The sequence below is a fragment of the Balaenoptera ricei genome, chromosome 2 (assembly GCF_028023285.1).
Source record: "Balaenoptera ricei isolate mBalRic1 chromosome 2, mBalRic1.hap2, whole genome shotgun sequence".
Taxonomy (NCBI): domain Eukaryota; kingdom Metazoa; phylum Chordata; class Mammalia; order Artiodactyla; family Balaenopteridae; genus Balaenoptera; species Balaenoptera ricei.
The window spans coordinates 19,480,938-19,498,167 of NC_082640.1; the positions used below are offsets into that span (position 1 = coordinate 19,480,938).

General features: G+C 37.8%; 1 protein-coding gene across 4 annotated transcripts in view; it reads left to right on the forward strand.

Annotated features, from left to right (window-relative positions):
* The window catches only part of ANKRD26 (ankyrin repeat domain containing 26), a 98,600-nt gene that overhangs the window by 15,155 nt on the left and 66,215 nt on the right, over positions 1-17,230 (forward strand). For all 4 annotated transcript variants that reach the window (XM_059912028.1, XM_059912038.1, XM_059912047.1 and 1 more), the window contains exons 5-12: positions 2,363-2,433; positions 7,144-7,177; positions 8,792-8,864; positions 9,751-9,811; positions 9,901-10,100; positions 13,230-13,356; positions 13,982-14,043; positions 16,696-16,789. In XM_059912028.1, coding sequence (XP_059768011.1) covers positions 2,363-2,433; positions 7,144-7,177; positions 8,792-8,864; positions 9,751-9,811; positions 9,901-10,100; positions 13,230-13,356; positions 13,982-14,043; positions 16,696-16,789 — 722 coding nt within the window. The remainder of the gene's footprint in view (positions 1-2,362; positions 2,434-7,143; positions 7,178-8,791; positions 8,865-9,750; positions 9,812-9,900; positions 10,101-13,229; positions 13,357-13,981; positions 14,044-16,695; positions 16,790-17,230) is intronic.

Genomic DNA, 17,230 nt, shown 5'->3' on the forward strand with positions numbered 1-17,230 from the left:
AGGGTGAAGTTATCTCTCTGTTATTTTAGAACAGCCCTCATACTTGCTGTAAACTATGAATCAACAAATATAGTCAGGCTTCTTCTTCAGCAAGGTATTGATGTCTTTTCTCAAGATATCTATGGATGGACTGCAGAAGAATATGCTCTTATTAGTGGTTTTAATATGTAAGTGTTTACATTAAAATGCCAGTTATCACTAAACTGTGGTTAAAAATAATTTAACTGTTACTTGTTATGTGACAGGTGAGAGTTCTAGTTTGGTGCGGGCAGTTTGGGAATGGTGGTGAGATGTTCCCCATCATCAGCTGGAAACCAGCCGAAAGGCCAGACTAGTTAGATGTAGCAGTGGGCACAGGATTCTTTATCTCAGGACTTTAAGAGTTTATATCCTTAAAGATCCTAACATTATCCATTTCATTCCAAGTGTAACCCCTATGCATGGGGTACAAGTAGTGTCACAGCTCTGATTTTTCTAACTTGTTATTTGGGTCTTGAAATGTTTGGTTCAGCAGACTATCCTATATTTTCTCTTGGGGACTTACTTCTATACTCTCCCTCTTAAATTTTGCAATAACCTAAGGGATTCCCTAAGATCAAAGAGACAGTCCTCTACCACAAGTCTTTTGGCGGGGGAAAAAAAGGGCATTCTCATCATTCTGTTGATTGCATTGATTCTATTGCTGCAGTGTTGCTACTAAAACTGGTCTTAGCAGGGTCTCCTTGGCAGCTGGATCTGGAGTCTGGATGTTGCTCTATAAAGACCTTTAATAATTTTAAAAGAAAAAAGAAGCCAGTCCTGCAGTTGGGTCACGATTGACCTTTGCTCCCAGGATGCCCTGGCTGATCCAGATTCCTCAGTCTTCATGGTGATGCACACTTAGACTTCAAAGTGACAACTTTTTTAGTTCTCATACATATGCCTGTAGCTCAGCCACTGTTCCAAAGCACCAGCACCCAGTTCTGGCACCTGGGCCTCCTAGCTTTAGCCACACACACCCTCCCTGACACACTCAAAAACCTTATGTAGAGCCCACATCTTAGCCCAGATCTTCACGATGAGTTACCATTTGAGGCTCTTACTTATCTTTTCTGCTGGCAGATGTCAATGAGAACCGTTTTAGGCTGTCAGAGAGGTTCAAATGCTCCTTCCCGGAGGGAGCAGACTTTCCTTTCTCCTTTGTTACCAGACCTGAACTTCAAGGCTGCTTTATATCCTGTGGGGCACTTTTTCTTAGGTCGTGGAAGGTCCCATATCATCCTCCTCAGAGTAGTGGGTGCCCACTTGCCTGAGATTCCATAACTGAGGTTGGCCCCTCAAGTGATCTGTTTTCCATGATAATGAAAATCTTCTAAATGATTTACATCTGCCTCAGCCTTCAAAGTATCTTCAGATTCTGCCTCATAAGGAACCCATTCACCAGAAATCCCTGAATCTCAAGTAGGTTAGTTGGCATTAGGAGAGGTAAGCCCCGTCCAGGACTTGTCAGTATCCATTGTAAAAGTAAGGTTATGTCTTCCAAGTGGATTGGAGATAATCATGGAGCTTAAGCAGCATTCTAAGAAAGATCTGCTGGTTCAGAGTTTGAGTAGGTAGAGAAGGCGTAGTAGTGGTCCAAGCCAGGTCTGGACTTGGATTAGTTTTCTACTCTTGGTGCGATTAGCTGCCATAATGGGGAACAGTTATGTTATCTAATTTAATGAGGTCATATATTTATAAATAAATTCAGTTACAAATTATAGAATAGCTGAGAGTCCCTGAATTACAAACCACAAAGAAGGGACAGCTAATCACCATAATTACTGACATTTTTCCTGAAAACTGCAACATTAGAATGTTAAACCTATGAAAAGACACACACATTGGGTTTTTAATATGATTTTTAAAAATTAATTAATTTATATATTATTTATTTTTGGTTGCATTGGGTCTTTGTTGCTGCGCGCGGGCTTCCTCTGGTTGCGGTGAGCGGGGGCTACACTTCGTTGCAGTGCGTGGGCTTCTCATCGTGGTGGCTTCTCTTGTTGTGGAGTTCGGGCTCTAGGTGTGTGGGCTTTAGTAGTTGTGGCGCGTGGGCTCAGTAGTGGCTCGCGGGCTCTAGAGCTCCGGCTCAGTAGTTGTGGTGCACGGGCTTAGTTGCTCCGCGGCATGTGGGATCTTCCTGGACCAGGGCTCGAACCCGTGTCCCCTGCGATGGCAGGTGGATTCTTAACCACTGTGCCACCAGGGAAGTCCCACAATTGAAGTTTTGATAATAGCTCTGACATTGTCTGAAGTGACCTAAGAATTTAATATATTTGGTAATTGTTTTTCATATTAGTATTAAAATAGTAATGTTATTTATCACATTTTTAATACATAGCAATCGCCAACTGATTTCTGAATATAAAGAAGAAAAGAGACCTAAAACTCCTTCTCAAAATAGCAACCCAGGTAAGATGTCTGATAGTGAATTACTCTTGGTGACCCTACCATAGATAAAGTAAGAGTGAGGAAGTTTTAATAATGAAAAAAACCAGTGTGTAAATTGCATGTATATTTTTATTTTTTAAATTAATTTCTTAATAGTATAGTATTCAGAATTGTTTAAGTTAATTGTAGGTAATTTAAAATCAGAGACAGTATTGTCTGAAAAGAAATCCACATATTTAATTATGGCCCCTAAAATCCCGTATTATATCTTTGTGTAAATAAGAAAAAAGATTTTTAAGTTAGTATGTTGTATGTTTCCTCTATAATCACATGAATATTAGTTATTGTATAGTGATTAGCCTCACTAAAAAAGTTACCATCTTTAAGCCTGGGAACTCAACAGTACCTTCCTGGTACTTTAAACAAATGGCAAAAAAGAAGAACTGCAAAGCTGAGCCAGTGTGCAGCGTACCAAGAAGAGATTATTTTTGAAAGATACCTACCGATAGTACAGAAGTCAGAAAAGCAATGCCTGGTTGAGAAGCACTGGTTATTTTCCATATTATTGTACCAGCGAGGTCTCGCTCTTACCAACTTCATTCCTCACAAGTCCAAACAGAGTGAGATAGGCTGACTTCATTAGAACCACGTGTTTTCTTCTGTGTGTTGGATAATTGTCATGACACTATAATTTTGCTAGAACGAGGTGCTCTGTTGCCATTAGTTAAAGGATTATCATAATATTCAAATAGCCCAACTGGAGACTCAGCAAATTCTAATAAAAGCACAAAAATACTTCACATTAAGAAAAACGCTATTGTGTTCCCTAGATGTGGCACCTAGCGCGTTGTGCAATCTGTATGAGGACACCTCTAACATAGTAGACCTCTGTCCATCAAAGAACTTCTGTAGGTTGGTTTTACATGTTAGAAGAGATACAGAGATGAAATAGAGCTTTGGTCTTCAAGGTGCTCATAATAGAGTTGTCCCTGGTTAATTTGTGTATTTTTTTAAATGGAATTTTCAAAGAAAACATTCTTATTTATTTGTTAATTTGTCCACTTAACAAATAACTATCAAGTATCTTTTAGGTACTATGCACTATTCTGATGTCACAGGATGCAAACATTTAAAAAACACAGTCCTTGCCCTCCAGGAGCTTGTTATTATAATGATCATTTTTATTATTTAGTATACTTTATTCTGTGCTTACTATGTCCCAGAGCCCACTAGGAGTTTATAAATTGTCTTTATGTATTTTTTTTAATTGGTGTTTCATATGTGCCAGGTATTTTAAGTCCATGGTGAGGAATTAGAGTTTTTAAAAAGTGAGTGGACTTTAAGGTAATTGTGCAGAGTGAGGAGAAGTTTGCCAGGTAAAGAGGCAGAAGGACAGCATTTGGCAGGAGGAACATCTATCAAGATCACGTTTTGCAGAAAGAGCAGCAGTGCACAGGCTAAGATGTACGAGTGAACTTGGCAGGATTTATGAGCAGTTCAGTTTTGCTGGTGCATAAAGTGTGCTGTGGGGATGGTTGGTAAAGAACACTTGAGGAGGGGCTGGAGAAAAGTAGGGCAGGCCCTGAGCTCCACAGCGGGACAAAGGGAAGGTCTCCTGGGGACAATCTGAGTCACATACTGCAGGGATCCTCCTCAAGGAATTTGAATACCAGCCAATGACGAAAAGATGTCAATGGAATTACAAAGCCCTTAACTGAGGACTGAGGGTCTTGAGATGGAGGGAAGTAGCGTTATTCCACATAGATCAGTTTCTTTTTTTTTTTTTTTTTTTTTAATATTTATTTATTTATTTATTTAGGCTGCGTCAGGTCTTAGTTGTGGCGTGCAGGCCCCTTGTTGCAGCGTGCGGGCTTCTCTCTAGTTGTGGCGCGTGGTAGATCAGTTCCTATATTTGTTCATCTGAGTGTGCTAAATAAAACTCTCATTCAAAATAAAAAATTAAAAAGGAAAAACAGGGGCTTCCCTGGTGGCGCAGTGGTTGAGAGTCTGCCTGCCGATGCAGGGGACACGGGTTCGAGTCCTGGTCTGGGAGGATCCCACATGCCGCGGAGCGACTAGGCCCGTGAGCCACAATTACTGAGCCTGCGCATCTGGAGCCTGTGCTCCGCAACAAGAGAGGCCGCGATAGTGAGAGGCCCGCGCACGGCGATGAAGAGTGGCCCCCACTTGCCGCAACTAGAGAAGGCCCTCGCACAGAAACGAAGATCCAACACAGCCATAAATAAATAAATAAATAAAATTTAAAAAAAAAAAGATGTCAGTATATTTGAAAAAAAAAAAAAAGGAAAAACAAAAAAAAGAAAAGTAGGAGAGAATGGTGGTGATGTTGCAAAAATTTTTTTAAATGAAAATTTCAAGGAGGGAGTATCAATTATATCACGTAAAATTACTGAAAAGAAAGTTGGATTTAACTCTTAAAAGTTCTTTGGTGGTAACCTTTTCATAAGGACAATTTAAGAGTCATAACATCTACTTTTTACATGAATGGTACTTCTGATGTCCAAATATGGAAAAATCATCACATCTACCAAGGTCCTACCTAAATTTTTCATAACAGCGGCAGGTGCCCATGCAGGGTCAGCGAAAACGGTCTGGCCTGGTGAGTACGCTTGCCCACGTTTTCCCAGAGTTGTCAAAACCTGGGAGTGGGACTTCCCTGGTGGTCTAGTGGTTAAGACTCCTTGCTTCCACTGCAGGGGGCATGGGTTTGATCCCTGGGGAACTAAGATCCTGCATGCCGCTCGGTGTGGTCACAAAAACAAAAACAAAACAAAAAACCTGGCAGTCAACTGTGAGGAATTAAACCCTGCTTAGTTGGAGAAAATTAACTGATCTTTTCATTTTCTTTATAGGAACTTTCATACTTTAGAACATATTATCAATCGTCAGAATTCTTTGTTTTTTTTCTGGTTGAAATTGGATTGTTGCTTGTTTCAATTAGTTTCTGACATCACTGTTTCATCTATCCCTTTTATGCCTTTATTCAAATGGATATAGAAATACAGGAATCTCCAAGGCAGATATCAAGAAAAACAGATTTGAGGAAGGTTATTCTGTGAAATAACCTGACTGTAATCACATATAACACAGCAACCCAAATAATACAGATTTCATGTAAACAATGCAACTGTTTGAGAGGTTCCCCAAACCACACCAGGTTCGGCTCTTCCATAGAACTCCCAGGACTCAGCATGTGGTTGTACTCATGCTTGTGATTTATTACAGTGAAAGAATACCAAGCAAAATCAGCAAAGGGAAAAAGGCGCACAGTGCGAAGTCTGCAGGAAACCAGGCGCAAGCTTGCAGGTGTCCTCTCCACGTGGAGTTACTGCATGTGCTTCATTCCCCCAGCATCAGATTATGACAGCACATGTGAAATGTTGTCCAGCAGTACCAGAGTCTCTCCCTCCCTCCTTCCCTCCCTCCCTTTTTTTGTTCATCAGCTTAAGATACGATGACATATGCCTTACAAGCTGAAAAAGCATGATTTCTATAATCATTTGCCACTTAATGAGAAGGATTGAGAAAAATGACATCCCTCACTACTACACAGCACTAACTGTTTGGACCATGCTGCTCTATGTGGTGGGTCCAGATAGACTCTCGAGCAATGGAAGGAGACAGTCTCAAGAGATTATACTTTTAAAATGTATATATATTTAAAACTTTAAAAAAATTCAACTTCTCCATCCTCACCATCCAGTTGACCCCATTTGCCCTCCCCCACCTCCCTTTCAGGAGATTATCCTTTATAAAACTGGAAGTACAAAGTCTTTCATGCTTATCTTGCAATTGGAAATAGGGCCAGAAAGAGTATGTTTTCTGTGTTTTACCATGCTCTAAAGTACAGTGCCCATAGACCAGGCTTCCTTGTGAGAGGGCGTTTTCACCCTGAACTGAAGAGCCGGAGAAGTTGTGTTATGTGATGGCAAAATACATGTATTCTCTACGCACTGCTCTGAGTGATGGAAGTCCAGAAATATCATGCTATTTAAGTTTGCTATTGTCAGTTTATGGTACTGGTTCTACTAATGATATCATTTTCTGTCAGTCTCACAGTTTGGTTAGGATTACGGTCATTGTAAACAGCACTTCACTCTTAGGTATCAAATTTTGATAAGTACCATTCTTTTTTTTTTTTTTTTTTGCATTTGATAAATGTAAAGGAGGGGAAATGGCTCTCATGCATAATTGCCTAGCAGTGGTATAATCAGCATTCACTCTAGTATACTCTCCAGGTGTGGTTCCAAAGGAATACTTTTTTTTTTTTAAATTAATTAATTAATTAATTTTATTTTTGGCTGCGTTGAGTCTTCGTTGCTGCACGTGGGGGAGTTGCGGGAGCGGGGGCTACTCTTTGTTGCGTTGCGTGGGCTTCTCATTGCGGTGGCTTCTGTTGTGGAGCACAGTCTCTAGGCGTGCAGGCTTCAGTAGTTGCAGCACGTGGGCTCAGTAGTTGTGGCTTGCGGGCTCTAGAGCACAGGCTCAGTAGTTGTGGCGCACGAGCTTAGTTGCTTCGCGGCATGTGGGATCTTCCTGGACCAGGGCTCGAACCCGTGTCTCCTGCATTGGCAGGCGGATTCTCAACCACTGCGCCACCAGGGAAGCCTGCAGAGGAATACTTTTTAACAAAGCATCAATCTTACACTTTTAATATCCTGTATTTTTCTATTGTTGATTTAAAATTTATTTTACTTTTTCCTTTAATAGTGGATGAGAGTTCTGAAGAAGAGTCTTTAAGCAGGTAGGATTTTATGGATTTTTAAAACTTGTATGTTTAACTAAGGGAACATGGAGAAAAGAAACTAACGTTTGTTGAGTGTTCTGCTCTGGGTTAGACACTGTATTATGTGCTTAAATTTGTTACATCATAGAGTCATCACAACCACTTTGCAAAGTAGCTGTGCTATTATAGCTTGCTTTAATTAATTAGACAGCTGTGGTTTGGAGGGGTTGGTTAATTGACCCATGATTCCATAGTTAACAAGTTGCTGACCTATGATGTGATGGTCAGCTCCAGATCCACTCTCATGTCCCTCAGCAGAGATTGATAAGTACCCGTGTAGCACTGGGGTCAAGATACAGACCCAAATCAGATCAACTCAGAAAGTCAAATTTAGTTATGTATTAACTCTGATTTAGAGTTTTCCTAAGAAGCCTGGTTAGTCCAAGCCTTTGTCCTGATATTTTTGACAATTGCAGTGGTAACTAGTACCTTGTATTTACCATTAAGGTGTTATGGCAGATCTCAGGTAGCTGAGTCCTCAGAACCATAGGGTTTTATACAAGCAAGACCTCATTAGGCAGGTCTTCTTAGATATAATGATGTCTACTCTCCTTACGTTGAATTAGTTTTCTATAAGAGAAGAATATCTACCTATAGACCACGTTATGTTAATTAAATTCAACATCTACACAGAGCATCTGTCTAGTTGATTTCTCTACTTACTGCCTTCCCAGTCTGGTTTTGGTTTTCCCTTCAGGGTAGTACCCTTGCCTGGTTCTCTGAAGTTTTTTCTTTTTTCCTAGAGTCTTTTTTCTTTTCTTTTCTTTTTTTTAAATAAATAAATCTGTTTATTTATTTATTTATTTATTTTTGGCTGCATTGGGTCTTCGTTGCTGCGCACAGGCTTTCTCTAATTGCGACAAGCAGGGGCTACTCTTCGTTGCGGTGCACGGGTTTCTCATTGCAATGGCTTCTCTGTTGCGGAGTGCTCGGGCTTCAGTAGTTGTGGCACGTGGGCTCAGTAGTTGTGGCTCATGGGCTCTGGAGCGCAGGCTCAGTAGTGTGGCGCACGGGCTTAGTTGCTCTGGGGCATGTGGGATCTTCCCAGACCAGGGCTCGAACCCGTGTCCCCTGCATTGGCAGGCAGATTCTTAACTACTGTGCCACCAGGGAAGTCCCGAGCCCATCCTTGATTCAGGAACCATTGCCTTCACAGGCTGAAATCTTAAAGGTTGGAGGCTGCCATTGAGCAGGCCTCAGGGGTGAGGCACAGGGGTGATTTGGGAGGGGAGCCTATAGGAAGGAAGATACTTAGACAGTACATAGGGAAAGAGAGGCACAGCTGCCAGGACTCTGTTTCTACAGCACTGTCTCTGCTTGGGGATCTGAGTGCCTATGAGGGTTTTTAAGAGCTAGCTTGACCTTCATCGTATGCCTGGTTCTCCCCCTCTAGGTTGGGAGAGATGGAAGCAGAAATAGGTAACTAAAAGCTTTTCTAAAACAGAGGCCACATTTTAATGATGTCAAGAAACATCATTTAATATATAGATAACCAACATTTCACTTGATTTGTTTTGTTTTTGTTTAAAGAAATGAAGTCACTCATTTTTGTTATATATTTTTGCTCTGAAGGCTTTCCAACAAACCTGGTGTTGATGATTCATGGCCTACATCAGACGATGAAGACTTAGATTTTGATACCAAGGTAAAAGTTCTCTCTTGTGAAATTAGTTTTCCTGCTTTGAATTTAGTTTTGTGTAGTATTAACTTTTAAAATTTAGCAGTGGTCTACCTCTCATTGTTTTATGTTTGTAATAGAAAGTTGGTCAGAGCAAACCATTTTATAAAAATATGACTAGTTGAATTTTGTTTTTACTTTGCTAAATACTGAAGGTCGGGGCTGAAGAGAAAATGAGCTGGGAAGTAGATAGTGACAGGAAAAGTGTATTGGGAAGCGCTTTCCCACAAGGGAGGAAATACGAAATTTGGTCAAGGATAAGGATTCTTACTGTGACTTTTCAACCATACGGACGTGACTTATATAATACTCATGCTTAAATGAAATCTTTAGTGGGTACAGTTACTTATTGTAATAATCACAGAATTTTCCTGGGGCCTTTCAGTTCCAAAACTATATAGCATATATCATCTAGTTCTTTTTCCTTGGACAATTTTTATTTTGGTATCATAGAGTTGTTAGGAGAGAGCTTTTTTTTTCTCTGTTTCTGTCTTTGGTTGTGCATTAAGACTAAAATAACAGTCGAAATTATGGAAATTTAGAAATTAAAAATCTGTTTCTCAAAATCCATATTATGAAGGGATTTCGCTGTGTTTTCTGAAGCATTCCATTAAGCGTATATTCAGGGAATTCCCTGGTTGTCCAGTGGTTAGGACTCCACGCTCTCACCGCCAAGGACCGAGGTTCAATCCCTGGTTGGGGAATTAAGATCCCGCAAGCGGTGCAGGATCTTAGTTCCCCAACCAGGGGTTGAACCCATGCCCACTGCAGTGGAAGCATGGAGTTTTAACCACTGGATCACCAGGGAATTCCCAATAATTCTTATTCTTAAAGCTCTTGTTTTCTTCTCTAGAATGTCCCGAAACCAAGCTTAACAAAGCTAATGAGTGCTTCTCAGCAATCCAAGAAAAACAGTAAGTTATTTGAAGACTGTCCTTCTTGTGTTATTCACTGATTTGAAATTACAGATGTTCTCATGTACTCCACCTTGTTTTCACTATAGTAGAAGCAAAATGTGGCATCGTGAGACCAGAGAAGAGAACCTTCTTTGAGGACAATAGTTTTGATAGTGAAAATGAAGATGTGGTCGAAACCTTTCCCAAACCATCAATCAGACTCCAGGGCGTCTCTCATCCTGCTTTCCCATCACCTGAACCTCTCCCAAAACCTCTCAAGTCTTTAGCAGGCCTTGGTCTTACAAAGGTAAGTTGTTCTGTTTTGTTTTTAACTTTTTTTTTTCTGTGCTTTTTCACATACCAACCCCCTGATTCTTGCAGTGATGAAAAGGATCCCTTACAGAAATGGAATTCCTCAAGATCACGATAGAAAACAGTGTAATAACAAGAGCAATATATGTGCAGGATTGAGATTTATGAACGTTAGTGGCAGTAAACCATTCTGAGGTATGCCATTATGAAAGGAAAGAATTAGAAAGCAACTAGAAAGAACAGCTAGATGAATATGAAGATGGGGAGGGGGATGAAGGGGAAGAATTCATTTAAGAAGGACAAGATGAATGTAAAGATTGAATGAGGGTCAAGATGAGAGAGATTATTATACAAACACTACAGAAATAGTGGGGTTAAGTGAGAGTAGGAAGTCTATATTATAAAATATGATAGAAATTATTTCAAATTCAAATTAACAAGAGAAAGTCAGGTCGTGGGAAAAAATGCTCGTACTCTTTTGAATGACATATAGTTGATTTTTATGAAGATCTGAAAGAAAATTTGATCCTTACCTTTTTTTGGTGGTTGTTGTTGTTTTTTAATTGAAGTGTAATTGATTTACAATATTGTGTTAGTTTCAGGTATACAGCAAAATGACTTGATTATACATATAAATGTATATATCTATATTCTTTTTTTTCAATTCTTTTCCATTATAGTTTATTACAAGATATTGAATATAGTTCCATGTGGAAGTTAGTTTTAATTTGAAGTTTTTGCCTTTTTAAAAAATTCTCACTTTTAAGTTAATAAAGTGATGTCTTATATTTAATCTAGCAAAACCTTTGTTCATAGATAATGCAAGATGAGCTCTATTTTAGGCCTTATCAGATTTATTATGAATTAAGAATTTGTGGCCCTTCTGTTTCTTGTGGTTTCTTACTTACTGTTTGGTATATACTTAACTTACTTAACTAATTTATCTTACTGTTTGGTATCATCTTGGTAGGTGTTTTAGATCTTTTTGAGAATAAACAGAGAGGAAATAAATAAGTATTTTATCTAGTCTTTCACTAAGATTATAATTTCTAATTATGTAAGTGAGGTTCTTAATTTCAAGTCATTAAATGAGAAAATTTTAAACTGCAACAGTCTTAAAGAAAAAAATATAGAAATCTTTTTTTCTGGAGAGATTCTGATTTATCTTTTCCTAGTAATATCTGCACATAATGGGCACATATACACACATCAAATGAATGAAATCACAATTTATGATTTTTTTCTAATATAAACTACTTGTTATTATAAAATAATAAGGAAGGAAAAATTACCAGCAGAGTGTACAAAATTATCTCTGGAAGATAATTTTTTACTTTTTAAAGTATCTCCAGCAATAGGTACATTTCATGTTATTCTTGAGAAACTTTATTAACTTCGGTATTTATAGTTAAACTAGCATGTAAATATTTTGTTATACAAGTTAAACTAACATGTAAATTCTTTCATATCTAAAACTCAGGAATCCTGGTTACTTGATTTTTTAGTCCCTTTGTTCTTCCCTCATGTGAATATTGGGTCCTGTTTGTTAATCATAGATGTATCTGAGAACTTTTAAATCTCCAACTTGGATAATCATAGTTTTACTAATTTTTTTTAATACTAAATCATTTCCCCAATCTTTAACTGCCATTCTATAAGGCGTAGATAAGAAGAGTTATTAGCGTGCTGTTCACAGGTGAATAAGAAAACCATGTGAATTTTAAAATAGGGTTTTATATTTCTTTCTTACATCATAGTAGTACTTAAAATTGCCTCATAATTCCATAATCACATAAACATTCTCTTCTACAATTTAAAACTTGTCTTTTAAGATTAATTTTTGAAAAGGAGTCTTCTTGTAGTCTCTTGAATTGGTGTTTTACAATTAAATCTTTTCATTAAACTTAAAAATGCTTATTGCTATAATATCCCAGAAATGAATATTTGCACATATCCATGAAAGAGTATATTTTATATCCTTGAAACAAATGTTGCAATATATAATTGAAAAATTGAATCTCATAGTTTTCTTCCCCAGTCTTGTTTATATTTTCAAAAGTTCAGAATTCTGCATAGGTTTGCATCATTTAATTATACCAGGTTAGTATATTTTACAGATATTTATCTTTGCATCATATGCTTTTCCTGAATAAGTTTATAAGTTACTAATCCAAATGTATTTATCCAAATCTTTCTTCTAAGTCCCCTGGGTGCCTCAAATTTGTTATGCCCCAAACTGAAGACATTGTCCCTGATGCTTTCCTCTTTCCTGACTCTTTGTAAGCTACTCTGTCATCTCTCTTCACCATCCTAGTAGATAACATCACTGAAATACCGAAGCAGGAAAAATCCTGGACCCCATCCCTCCCTGAAATCACCACATCCTGTTGCTCATCAAGTTCAGTATTTTCTACCTGCATACCATTTTTCATTTCTTATTACTTTCTCACTTATAATTTTGAAATGCTCTTTTCTAGTTTTGCTCCCCTGATGTTCATCTTTACGTTGCTGCCAGAGTGACCTTTCTAAAATATATTTGTGAAGATGTAACGCCTCTACTTATGTAGTGGATCCCCATCGCATGAAGGAGAAAGTTCATGTTCTAGGAGGACACTTGCTTTTTTTGGTTTGGTTCTGATCCTCCAGTTTTGTCTCTCCATACCATTCCCAGTAAATGTGTTCTAGTTTTCCACGTGACTTGTTATGTTGTTTCACGCCTCGTCCTTTTGCTCAGGCTGCCCTTTCTAGAATCCCCTTCACATCCCCGCTCTACACTGTGTCTGTCTTTTAAGACACAGACCTGTCTTTGCAGCATTTCCTGAGCTACCCAGATACAGCTGACTCCTCTTTCCTTTGTGCCCTTCCTGTACTCTGTTCACATCAATTGTAGAGCTTTTGAATGATACTTTTCTGTTCTTATTTGTTTTCATGCAGCTCTACTCCTCCTAGAATACAGAGCAGAATCGGTCTTCTATTTATATTTCCAGCTTCTCCCAGGATAGTGCCTATGATCTGATAGATCCAGTAAATGTTTGTTGTCTTACTGATTGATTGAATGACCAAATGAATGAATATGATGTTTTCTGGAATTAGGTGTTTGTTTTATTTTGTTTTGTTTTTATAGGAAGGAGCAACAAATCCAGAAATTGGAGAAAAAGAAAATGATACTGATATTGAAAGTGCTCCGCAAGAGCAAACAGATCATAACAATTTGACTTCTTTTGATGGAGCACACAAAAATAATAGGAGTGGTAAGTTAGTGAATATTTATGAATTTTTTTCTGTGCTTAAAGGCTAGTATAAAAACATCTAAAGTGTGTAGATCCAAATATACTATCCATTTCTTTTTTTTTTTTTCATTAATTAATTAATTTATTTTTGGCTGCATTGGGTCTTTATTGCCCGGGCGGGGGTTACTCTTCGTTGCGGTGCACAGGCTTCTCATTGTGGTGGCTTCTCTTGTTGTGGAGCATGGGCTCTAGGTTCATGGGCTTCAGTAGTTGTGGCACACAGGCTCAGTAGTTGTGGAACACGGGCTTAGTTGCTCCGCGGCATGTGGGATCTTCCTGGACCAGGGCTCGAACCCGTGTTGCCTGCATTGCAAGGCGGATTCTTAACCACTGCACCACCAGGGAAGTCCCAATATCCATTTCTTTTTAAGTATGTTTCTTTTGCTCTGTTTCTTCTGCTCTGTTTCTTCAGAAGTATCCCAACTACTACCAACTTTTTCTTCCTGAAAATGCCTCAACTCTCCGAAATTCTTTTCTGCTACTTTATTTTATTGAAATATTTGTGGATGGAGATAGACTTATATATGTATTTAAAATTCATAGTAGTAAATGTTCTCATTAATGTATCTGTGGCTGCGTTTTACAGATATGATGTCAGCATTAGGATTAGGAGAAGAGGAAGATATAGAATCACCTTGGGATTCTGAGGTACTGTCTTCTATTATTATTATTATTTTTTATTTTAAAATATAAGCACTGAGTGATGTTAAAACATAAAAGGGGGGATGCTTTGACTTTACTTTCTCACCTTTGCATTTGCCCATCAAAATTTTTTCCTTATATTTTTAACCTGTAATTAATTAAATAATTGTGTGCTAAATATAATACCTACCACATAGTGCACTTTTGTTAATTTGCAAGATTCACCTAATGAAACCAGTGTAGTATAGAGCAAAAACCAAGGCTTAGAAGTCATAAGGAATCAGTTTGGGTTCTGAAGTTAAATTTATCTAAAAACTGAAGCATTATTCCAGGTCAACCTATGGCCAAATGTATGTTTCTTTTTTCTTTTCTTTTTTTAAAAAATTTTTGTTGGAGTATAGTTGATTTACAATGTTGTGTTAGTTTCGGGTATACAGCAAAGTGAATCAGTTGTACATATACATATATCCACTCTTTTTTAGATTCCTTCCCCATATAGGCCATTACAGAGTATTCAGTAGAGTTCCCTGTGCTATACAGTAGGTCCTTATTATTGATCTATTTTATATATAATAAGGTGTATCTGTCAGTCCCAGTCTCCCAAGCAAATGTATGTTTCTTTGGTACATATGAATATGTAAAACTCCTAGTGAGGTTCAGAGAAAAACAGGTTGAAATGTAATTTTTTACCACTTAGACCTGAAAAAGATAGTGCCTGAGACTTGAAAGTATTGTTACATTGGGATTGTCAAATAGATCTGCAAGGAACATTTCAAGAGAAGCTAAAGAATGGGGAATAATAAGTATGTGGCGTTATAATAACAACAGTTTGGTTTAGTGATGTTTTAATAAGTACAAACCATTTTGGATAGTTAAACTAGTGTGCGTTGAGTACCTTTATGGCAGCCGTACTTGAAGTAACGTAAATGTAAAGTAATGATGACCTGTTGTAAGGTGACAGCTATGGAAAGAGATAAGAAGGGCCTGATCTGTTAGATATAGGCAGCTGCTGCAGTGATACAGCACTGTGTTTGAAGTCAAAAGACATGGTAGCATCCTGGTCTGTCACTAGCTGTGGGATCTTGGAAAAACTTGTCTACCCTGGTTGAGTGTCAGTGACCTCCTTCGTAAAAATGGTACTGGTACCCACTTCTCAGGTATGTGTAGGGAAGAGATGTGGTAACGGCTGTGAACACACATTGTAAACTGTAAAGGGTGCTATAGAAATGTAAGACAAAAATGATCACAGTGGCAATTAGTGACTCACTAAATGCTGGGGCACTTTTTTAAAACCTGAAGGACAATAAAATGACAGTAGTGTTAAGAATGGGGAAATTAGAATGGGCATGTGGATTTCTAGTTTGGGGGTATGTTAGGTTTCTGTAGACTGTTATCGGAGATCTCCTATAGGTACCGAGTGCTTTGGTACTTGAGGTGCTCTCGACATTTTAAATGTTTTGATCGTAAATAAATTCCTGTTATTGAATACCAGCTATGTGCTGGGCAGTTAGACACTGACTGTACCAATTGAGGGGTTAGGCTGTAGTGTTGGGAACATAAAACCAAACAGGAATCCTTTATAAGTCACTGTTAAGTCCTTCATGTAAAGAAAATGGAGAATGTTACATTAGACAACATTGAGAGAGTTTGTAGTTAGGATGGGGATGGGATTGGGAGTGGAATTTAGGTAGTCAGAAAAGATCTGCATGTGAGAAAAGCTACCAAGGGGAGGATGGGAAGGAGCCAGTCATGTGAGGGTCCAGGGGAGGGACATTCTGGACAGAGAACAGCGGATCCCATCTCTTCGTCACTTCACTCTCGCATCTTGGAATGACCAGGAAACAGGAAGTGGGGTAACTGTCCTTCCAATCATTTTTATTATTGTTGTTGTATGTAGAAAATAAAATGTGCATAATAAAAGCTGGGCACATTTAGATGATTAATAAATAAATGTTCTTATTCTTCCCTTATTAAAGCTTGCTATACTTTTTTGAAGAGTTGCATAACTATATTTAAATTTTTTGCTATTATTTAAACATAAAAGTTTTTCTTACTACTTCGCTATTTTATTCAACTATTTTTCCTATCAATAAAAATTTTATCAAATAACAGATTCTTGTAAGCCCTTGTTTACCTAAATGAAGCAGCTTCTACAGTGTTCTGTTTATGCTCAACATGACATACTTCATGGTTTCGTTTCATGCCAAGTATATTATTTTAATACTAAAAGATTTCTGTCTTTAGAAATATTTTAAATTTATAGCAAGTATACTTATTAAAGAATTTATTTAAATACATATTTTTTAAAAATACTCTCTTCTTTTGACAGGGAATGCAAAGTAGAGTTAGGTGTTTTGAAGTTAATTCTTTGCTGAAATGTGCCTGTAAGTCAGTATTTTGTCTGTGAAAATAATTCCTCTGGCTTTCCATGCTCAGTTTACAGAGTCAGTAGCCAAATGAGGATAAAAGATAGACTTGATCTAGAGAGTGTATATGAAGTTTTCTATTTAAATGTTTGGGTTTTCAATCCATGCTTCTCTTATTTTTAAATCGAATTGCTTGTAAAGTAGGAAATTTTTAAAAAGTAGGGTATTTTCAGGTATTAGAAGGGGATTAGGAAATCTTTATGCAACTCCTTATTAATATCAATTTTAACAGAGTATCTCTGAGAGTCTTCCACAGAAGTATGTTGATCATTTATCTGGAGCTACAGGTCAAAGAGGAAAAAATATATTAAATGGACAAGTAGAAGGTAAGAACTGTATTTTTATGAAAAAGTCATTTGACAGCATGTTGATTTAAAATGGGAATTCTGATATATTCTAATAGGCAAAGAAAATCACCTGTTGGTTAAGAGGAAGAATCATTCCTCACACTGATTTCAAGTTGAACTGAGCCTGTCTCATTCTGGAAAACAAGTGCTGTATCAGAAGAACTAAGCAGCTACATCTTTTTTTCTAGTCAAAAATCCATCAACAGTTTTTAGGCAGTTTTTATTTGACCAAAAAGCAGTGCTTGAATACTTAACTGTGTGCTGTGTTCTATTTAAGTTCTGACTGTCCAGATGTTCTTTTGTAGACAACATGCCATGATATAATCATCTATCTCCATGTCTGTTATCAAGTTACACTGTGAAGTGTGCCACCCTTTTGAGGTGGTCCTCAAAGACACAGTTTGCTTGTTGTTTAACCAA